Genomic DNA, 9677 nt, shown 5'->3' on the forward strand with positions numbered 1-9677 from the left:
ATTCATGTAGACGTTTTGCTAATGTTCATTTGCAAAAATTATCAAGTTTGAGATTAAATAGTGCTATTCTTTTCGAGTAACGAGGTCATGAAAATTTTCATTGAAGTCATGAAAAAGTCTTGGAAAAGTCATGGAATTTTTCCATCCAAATAGAGTATGAACCCTGTACACCCCAAGAGGAGAGAGGCTTGCCACAAATTATGACAGTTTGTGACAAGGCAGAGGAAAAGGATAACAAAAACTGGCATCACGCATTTTTTTATAAGGATACAGTGATGAAAAATAGCGTGACATGAGCAAAGAGAAGGGGAGAGGGAATTAAAAATGTTGAAAAAAAGTGTGACATCTTTTATGGCCAGCCGCATAGAAATGAAAATCCAAACGTGTGTGTGTGGAGTAAACTTGGGCTTCAAATTTACATTGTCAGTATGTGCTATTCAATTTTTAACATTAAACAAAACTGCGAGCCACATGGATCAGCTTCGTGGGACGGATGTTGTTCGTGGGCTGTAGGTTGAGCACCACAGTTAATAAAGCGATATAGTCTCATATAGAGCTTTCCCACCAGTTTCAAACAGCACAAACAGGAATTGTATTTTAAAATTCCAATTTTGTCAGTGCCACGCTGTCAATATCCCGTGTCAATTGTTTTCCTTTACGTTTTTAATTGTTAAGATGAAGTAAAATATTGATTTTAAATCAAAATCAGCCTAATTAGATGATGATTTGTTGTCGTAAGTAGTTGTCCTTTTTGACTGTCTGATCAAACCGAAAAATTTGTCTTTTCAAAAAGTACTTCTGCACTATAAGGTCTGGTGGGGTAAAGTGGTCATAAAATCGTAGGTTTTCAACTTTGTGTGTGTGTGTGTGGTGAATATTAAATACAAAAAAATCTTTAAACACTTAAACTTTTTTTGTTTTTATTTTACATTGCATTATTAAAGAACACGGTACATTGAGTTTTAGGAAAATAAATATTGATTTAAGTAGCGTTATAACACTTTCTTTCCCCTTTGTATTTATGACCACTTTACCCCATGGCGTGGGGTAAAGTGGTCATAGTTAAAAATAGATGCAAAATCATTATAAACAACCCTAATATTTGTATATTTCGGTTATTTTTATAGATACAAGTATATTCACAAGCATGTGTGTATACACGAGTATATACGTGTCGTGTAAACATTAGTAAACATGTTCATATGTGAGTAGATACATGTATGCATCAAATACATGCAAGCCGCGCCTACTCAAGTATATACGTGTATACCCGAATATATAAGCATGTATACGTGATTACCTACAGGAGTGTATACGTGTCTACACAAGTATATACGTGTCACTTGTATGTATGGGTATATACGCGTGTAAACGAACATCATATGAGTGTGTGCACTTTTACCTCGAGTATATACTTGCATACATTAGTATATACGTGTACAGTAGACATATACACGTATATATGTGTACATACACACATATACGGGTATACACGAGTAAATTCGTGGATACATCCAGTGCGTCATTGTACATGTCTAATCACATTGTGAAGCACGAGTATACGTATGTATACGTGCAAACACGATTATATACCTGTATAGACGTATATATGTACATTTACGTGTATACACCAGTACATGTATGTATACACGAGTATACAAGCTTATATACATGTGCGCCTACAGAGTGAATCCAATGAGAAGCAAAGAATTGTAAGGAACTTACGTTCGCTGACGCACTACATGCACAGAAAGCCAGAAACTGATGGATGCAAAACAAATCACAAATTTGTTACACAAAGATGATTTCACCCAAGATTTTAGTTTTTAAGAAATATTTAGAGCAGTTGTTAAAAGTTACGGCCTGTAGTAGCTCTAATACAAGCATCGCAACAAAGGCGCAGCGGCTGATGAAAGTTTTTCAAAAGTCTCGTTATTGCAACTGAGCGTGCTTTGTGATTGCAACGCACATGTATCACAGGTGCAGGCCGCCAATTTCATCAATCGCTTTAAAATTTTCTTGAGACCTAAAATGTTGTGTAAAATTATCTTTGTGTAATAAATTATTGACGTGTTTTGCTTCCATCAGTTTCTGGCTTTGCGTGCATGTAGCGCGTCGGTACAGTGTTTGTGACCATATGTTCCTATTCCTGCTTCTTATCCTCTCCTCTAACACCTTTTAATGATCTGCCCAAAAGTTTAAACTCACCCTGCATACTTGTATATCATATGCTTGAATGTAAGTGTCTACTTGAGTACGTATATGTATATACATGTCTACCTGAGCATATAAGTATTTATATATATATATATATATACGAGTATAAGCAAGTATATACGTGTATAGTCGAATGTATATCTGTATAGATTAAAAATACTTGTAGATACCCATATACGTATTTATTGGTGCATTTATGTGAATACGTCTATATACGTGCCTACACGAGTATATGCGTATGCGTACGCATAGACCCGTATATTTAACCCCATTTACTGTAAAAACAATACATATTAAGTGAAATTAATATTTAATTTATATCTGCCTTATACTTAATGGTTAAGTGACATTAGAAGAACAATACTTGTTTAAGCCTAATATTATGACCACTTTACCCCATCTTACTTAAATTGTTCTAAAAAATTATCTAAAACAAATTCAGCTAACTGCTAATGAGTAAGAGTTCTTGAGACATGTAGGAAGCTTCCTATGCTGTCAATCTGTTCATAATTCTAACAAACAAAATTAACCAAGGAAGTTAAAAGAGGTGTTTAGATTTAAAAACTTTTCCCATTCACACAAAATTTTTTTTTTTACCAAATAAATTTCCTAAGTTGTAAAATTTTGTACTCAAAATGTAGTTTCTAACTGCTCTACTCTACAATAAAATTTTCACATTCATTTGAACATTTATTTCCAAGCTATAGCCATTTATTTGACGAATGACCACTTTACCCCATTGACCACTTTCCCCCACCAGACTCTATCACTTCTTTGCTCTGAGCTTACATTGCGATAAACTAATTATAGATTTTTCGCAGTGGAGTCAGCCATTGATTAACACAGATCATGTGAAAAGCACTGCTTAAACAGAACCTTAAAATATCAGCAAAAGCAGACATTAAATTTTCCTAAAGTACATTGGCTATTTTTTATAGTCTTTTATTTTAGAAAAAAAAACATTTTGAAAAAATAATAAAAGTGCTGTTTAAAAATACATCAATAAAACTTCACTTGAAAATTGCTTTAATGCACACAATATACAAAGTGTTCCATTTTAACTTGCAAGACTTCCATTTTCGCAACCGTTAGTCCTAGATGCATACTTCCTATTGCAAAAATGCTCAAAATCAGATGCAAAGTTATGATATTGAAAGTTTGAAGCAAAAATAAAAATGAGTCGAGAAATAAAATAATAACTTCTTATACGGGCCCCAGGCCCCTTAACTTATATTTAGAGAAATAATCTCCATTAAAAACTATTACTGTCACAAAAATCTTGACATTTGTGCGACAAAAATTCAAGGAGATATTCCAGTTTAAAGTTTTAAGGGACCATACAAAAGATGAGATAGGAATTTATCGCCCTTTCAGAAGAATGACAGGTTGTCAAAGTAAAAAAAAAAAAAAAAAAAAAAGTATTTATATTTTTCATTGCTATTCAAAAACAAATGCAAATGTTATGCCGTGATACGCAAAAACACACTGCGAAACCTTGAACAATTTGAAAAACCACGCTCTATGCACACATATACAATTTCAAACCCTTGTTAACTGCTATATTTTCCCCCAAAAGGTGTTATTGACGGCGCGGCGAGTGTAAAGTGGTGTAAGTCACAAAGCGCTGCGTTTCAAATCTCGGTGAATATTGGTCGTACTAATTTCAAACTTTTTGTGTTGGTATAATTTTTCAATGGAGAATATTTCCCTAAATATAAGTTAGGGGACATGGGGCCGGTATAAAAAGTTAAATTTTGTATTTTTTGGCTCATTATTATTTTCACTTCAAACTTTCAATATCTTAACTCTACAACTGATTTTAAACATTTTTGTAACTGGAAGTATGCATCTAGAGCCAACGGTTGCGAAAATAAAGGTCTTGCATGTTAAAACGGAACACCCTGCATGTAGATTTTTTTTAAAACTATTTCTGAATGCTTTAATAATATTATGGTCCCTATTGATGACGTTTTCTTTTTATTTTACAGGTAACTGCATTTCATTTTTCAAACAAGATTCGTTCGTTTTCCAGGATGTCAAGAGTTCACCGCTTCACTGTTTTAGTTTGCTTCAATATCTTCATTATATTCTTCCTCTTCAACCATAGCAAGATCACGTGCTTTTTTTCCAAGTACGGAACTGAAGTTGAAAATTTAAAAAATTCAAGTATTCCAAATGTACAAGTGCTATCAAATGAATCGTTCGATACAACAATATTTGCTGATGTTGAATTCCCAATTATATCACAATACGTATTGAACCCAACTGATTTGTGCTCGAGAGGTATAAAAAATGAGGTGAAGCTCTCCTTGTTGATTTTAGTCATATCAGCCGTTCCTAATATAATCCAACGCGTAACTATCAGAGAAACGTGGGGATCAATAGCATCTGCTAGCAACAACACCGGACCTATCAGATTAGGCTTTTTGTTAGGAAGTACGACTAGTGAAGAACTACAGCAACGGGTTAGAGCAGAAGCCACTCACTTTGGCGATATTATTCAACAAGATTTCATGGATACTTACCGGAACTTGACCTTGAAGTCTATTATGTTATTAAAGTGGGCGAAAGAATTTTGTCCAAATGTCCAATACGTGTTAAAAACCGATGACGACATGTACATCAACGTACCAAATTTGATTGATTTTTTGATAAAGACGCCCACAAAATCGAACATAATGTATGGGTATCTGTTTCGAAAGGCTAAGCCTAACAGAAATCCCTCTCATAAGTGGTTTGTGCCAAAAAGCCAGTTTGCTGCGGACATGTTCCCAGATTACTTGTCTGGTACAGGTTATGTGATGAGCCGTGATGTTGTTCCGAAACTTCTTGAATCAGTGTATGTTGTTCAGTTTTTTTTAATGGAGGATATATTTATAACCGGTTTTTGTGCGGGTGAAAGTCGTATTAGTAGACACCATGTGAAAAGTTTCTCATATTGGCGAAGACCTGCAACAGGATGTGCTTTCAAAGACGCAATTTCGGGTCATCATGTGACAACACATGATATGATCAAAATATGGAAAGAACTAAATAAACGCAATTTAGTTTGTCATAAGAAAAAGAAAAATTCATAACTTTTTATAAAAATGTGATCAATTGCTCTCCGTTTGAGGAGGTTCCTTCCAGCAGTCTTTCATATTGAAGCTACTTACTAACCCATTTCATCACATTTCAATCAATTTGAAAAGCGCCTAGGATATCGATTTTCTAAATATCTTTTCTTTGGTATTTTTAAACCTGAATATTAAAGGTTAAAAAATAAAAAGGTAAATATAGTGTTTCACTGAACAGTAAAAAAAATTATTTTTAAAGAAGTTTCGAAGCGTTTATACAGAATGAAAAGGAAATCTCCATTGCATTTATGATCTGAAAACGAAATAAAATAATCACAAGACATGATATTTATTACTTTGACATAAATAACAAACATTTTTTTTTCTTTTAAAAAATCAAAAACAGATTGGCCATTTCAAAGCGTATAAATAATTTCTTTCGAGTAAATGTAGCTAGTTATGTGACTTTCTTAAAACATACTAAACGATAAGTTCATTATGGCTGTTAATTTTTTTTCTTCGTAGAAAGAAGGAAAATACAGTTTTAAAAAAGCAACCATTTATAATTCTGTAACCAAATATCATTTACAATATAGCATGTATTTAACAGAAAAAAGAAGAAACCTAATACTTATTCATTGTTAATTTTGTTTCTTAACCACATTAAGAGATATTGCTATATGTTTATTTTTTTCTTTCAAGGCTTGAAATATGCTTTACGATTTTTAGTTGAGTGAAAGCCATTTTGGAGGAGCTTTTCTGCAAATTGAGAATTTCTGCCCCCTCAAAAATTAAAGTTCGAGGCGCCCCGGCAACCCAGTACTTGCCCCTCCTCCCCTCCCCCTTGACGAGAAAATCACTCGATTAAAAAAAAAAAAATCAATAGAACACGCACAATCAGAAAAACACTCGCACTTCAAATAAACCGCCTAGCACTTACCCCCCCCCCTCCCCCGGGGACAGTCACACTAAGAATAATCATTGCGAAACTCTTAGGACCGCAAAAGAAGGTTAGAAGGAGAAAGTAGCACCAAGCACTTTCTTATATGCCGTAGAATAGCAGTCAAATATTTTTTTTTTTCTTGATGTGAGTATTTTGCTCACAGCGCAAGTTCCGGAGGATTAAATATGATGAAATGGGTTAATCATGATCATTGTAACGTAAACTTGTGTTGTGGTGGGATACAATCTAGTGTTTTGAATGGCATCCCTACGTTCCAAAACACTCTACTCTTCACTGTAGAAATCAAGCATATCTTCCTAAACAATGTTGCAAAAACAATTTTTAATGAGTGAATTCAATACATGAGTAGCATCACTCATTCATATGAGTCAGTGAGAAGCTTTGACTTTACTAGTGGACTTTATATTGACTTTACAGGTGGTGGCATTGTATTTCACAAGCAATTAAAAATGCAATAACTTTAAAATGTTAAGTTTGAAAACATGACAGTTTCACTTTGTATTTTTCACTTTGTATTTATGAGAAAGGCATGACATTTTTTATTTAATTGAAATACAGCACATGAAACACATTTTAGAAATTTTATTTTTAGAGGTGTGCAATTAAGCACGATACGTTTAAGATATTGTTTGGCAAAAGACTTAATGTAAAAGTGGACCTGTAGTTGTTGATACATACTACAAGTATAGAGCCGAACAGTTTGACTTGTGAGTTCAAAAGCCTGCTTTAGATGTGTTCATGGTATCTCTCTCAAATATAAAAGGAGAAGTGCAACACCAGATTCTGTCACGGGTTCATGCTTCGTATTTCAATTTTATCTGTTTGTGATCTTGTTTATTCTGGCAGAAATATAGACCCAGAACAGACTATACATGTTAGCTGGTTACCTGTAAAGGGAAAAATTTTGTCTGGATCTAATATTTATTATTTATCTATCTACACTCACTGACAAAAATTAAGCATGAAACGAAAAACGTTTAATTTCCGGAAGTCAATCTGAATTTGGAGAAGCAGCAATTTGCTGCACCCTGCAGCTGTAGAGTTAAATCCCTAGATCGCAATTCAAGTAATCACACGTCCATCGGGGGCTAAACGCCATTTTCTTCCCATGTCTGCTAAGTAGAGTGTTTTGCTTCTTGCTTGTGGTTTTTTATCAACTCCATGTTAATCCACAATCAAGAAGCCCCACAACCAAGAAGCAAACTTCATAGCAGACATGGGACGAAAGCGGCGTTTAGCCCCAAGATGGCGGACATGTCGCTACTTAAGCTGCGATCTAGGGCGTTCATTGAGTGATGTATTTATCGATACGTGCTTAAAATTTTTAAAGGAATGTATATATTGTACGTATGCAAATGCAGTTCAGTTAAACATTTTAGAACTTCTAAGAGGAGTAAAGGACACGATGGCAATTCGGAGCCAAACAGCACTGCAGCGACGGAAATAGCTTTTTTATGTGGAAGAGGGCTTTCTATGGGAGCTTGAAGGCACAAAATTTTTCTTTTGGATAATAAACACCCTGAAAAATGTGATTAAATGCATTGGTATACTGTTAGAACTGCAGGTTGTATGCCTCACTTTTTTGGTGAAACGAGTGTAGTGCCAGCGGCATCACCTAAAAGTGCCATTTTGAATCCATGGGACCTCAAAATGGCACCCATAGGGAACCAAAATGACACCTTTAAAGAGTGCTCGCTGGTACTACAAGCATTTCCCCCAAAAAGGTACAATATGCAACCGCAGTTTAAACAGTGTTAAATGCCACAAATGATTTTAAAAAAATTAAAAAAATATAAAAATAAAACTTTTTTAATGTAGTAAAACAAGTATGTCTCTTTGGTGACAGATACTTTGTTACGTAAGCTAAGAAGTTTTCTGTATTAATAAAATCGCACATCATTGGTAGAAAAACAAACTTGCATGCGCAGTATTTTCTTTCTTTTTTTTTTTTTTTTTTTTTTTTTGTTTCAACAACGCTGATTTTATCTTTTAAAATAAATTGTTCTAAAAAATTAAGATTTCCAAATAAAAAATTTAAGTGTTTTTTTTTTATTTCTCGCACAACGAATTTAAACTCATGAAGTAGCTAATTCTGACCCTGGAATGCTTGTGATTCCAAATCGTTATCCTGTCCTCCACTCCTCTTAGAAGCTCTGAAACGTCTAACTGAAATATCTTGTGTGTGCGTGCTTGCATGACTTGTATGTATACGTGCTATTGCATATAATCCTGCTCTTTTGGGACAGAAACCTGAACCTTCTACTAGCTGTTCGTCAGATTGTCTGTTTGCGAGAAAAATACATATTTATGAGCATATAACACTAAATAGTAGAAATATATTAATTACATTATTCTATAATGTATTATGAAAATTATGTAAGCATTCTTATGTATTTCATATAGCTGTGTGCTGTATAATTACAAAGAAAAAATTAAGGGAAAAACGATCATCTTTATAAGTTTAAAATAAAGAAATGTTATGCCTAACTCATAGTTAGCTCCTTAATTCTGATTCTATTGTAAATATATATATATATATTTTTTTTTTTGGTAGAATTGATGAAAAATGTAAGTAAACTAATATGAAATATAAGTATGTGAGTGGCCTTACTGTAAAAAACATTTAGAGACAACTTTTAGAACTCATTTTTAAACGGCGAGGAAAACGTATTCTATATTAAGAAAACTATATCCATAATTCATACAAGTATTTTAAAATCATGTATAAAACTATACAAAGTTGGACAATTTCTTAAGATAAATGTTACTTAATAACATGCCTCTTTCGAGCAAAGTTTTGCACATGTGTGTAACCAATATAATTTTGCAAATATTTTAATTAAGTTTTCTAACATAAAGATGGAGGAAAAAATGCTTATAAATTGCTGTTTAGTTTTTAAAAGCAGCTATTAATGGTTTGTTACCTAACTTTTGAGTCTTTCATTTTTCATAATGTTGCAATGTCTGAACATTCCTCTTGTAAAGAATAAATACCTTTGTGCTGAAAAATTAAAATGTCAGTAATCCAACGTTATTAAGCACAAAACTTGCAAATGATTGCAGACACGTGTTTCGGTGTTACAAGGAACACCTTTTTCAATGCAAAGAAGTGTGAGCTTTTGGATGAAAAGTCATCCGAGAAAAGCCTTTCTCGGATGACTTTTCATCCAAAAGCTCACACTTCTTTGCATTGAAAAAGGTGTTCCTTGTAACACCGAAACACGTGTCTGCAATCATTTGCAAGTTTTGTGCTTAATAACGTTGGATTACTGACATTTTAATTCCTCTTGTAGTTTGCTGCTTCTTTGATGGAGCTTGCTATTACGAAGACAAGTAGCAACAGCAAAAGTTGGTGCAAGTAGCCAGAAAGCAATGCTTGTAGTCTAGACTTCGTTGGTAAAAAAATCATTTAAAATGTTACATTTTTTTGGATCTGTAAA

The 9677-nt window shown here is 33.6% G+C and overlaps 1 protein-coding gene across 1 annotated transcript; it reads left to right on the forward strand.

The window, feature by feature from the left end:
• The first annotated feature begins 4250 nt into the window (after positions 1-4250).
• Positions 4251-5294, forward strand: LOC129231093 (beta-1,3-galactosyltransferase 5-like). The gene has a single exon (XM_054865339.1). It carries the CDS (start codon positions 4251-4253, stop codon positions 5292-5294), a length of 1044 nt encoding a protein of 347 aa, XP_054721314.1.
• The last annotated feature ends 4383 nt before the right edge of the window (positions 5295-9677 follow it).

This window comes from Uloborus diversus, chromosome 10 (genome assembly GCF_026930045.1).
Source record: "Uloborus diversus isolate 005 chromosome 10, Udiv.v.3.1, whole genome shotgun sequence".
Classification (NCBI taxonomy): domain Eukaryota; kingdom Metazoa; phylum Arthropoda; class Arachnida; order Araneae; family Uloboridae; genus Uloborus; species Uloborus diversus.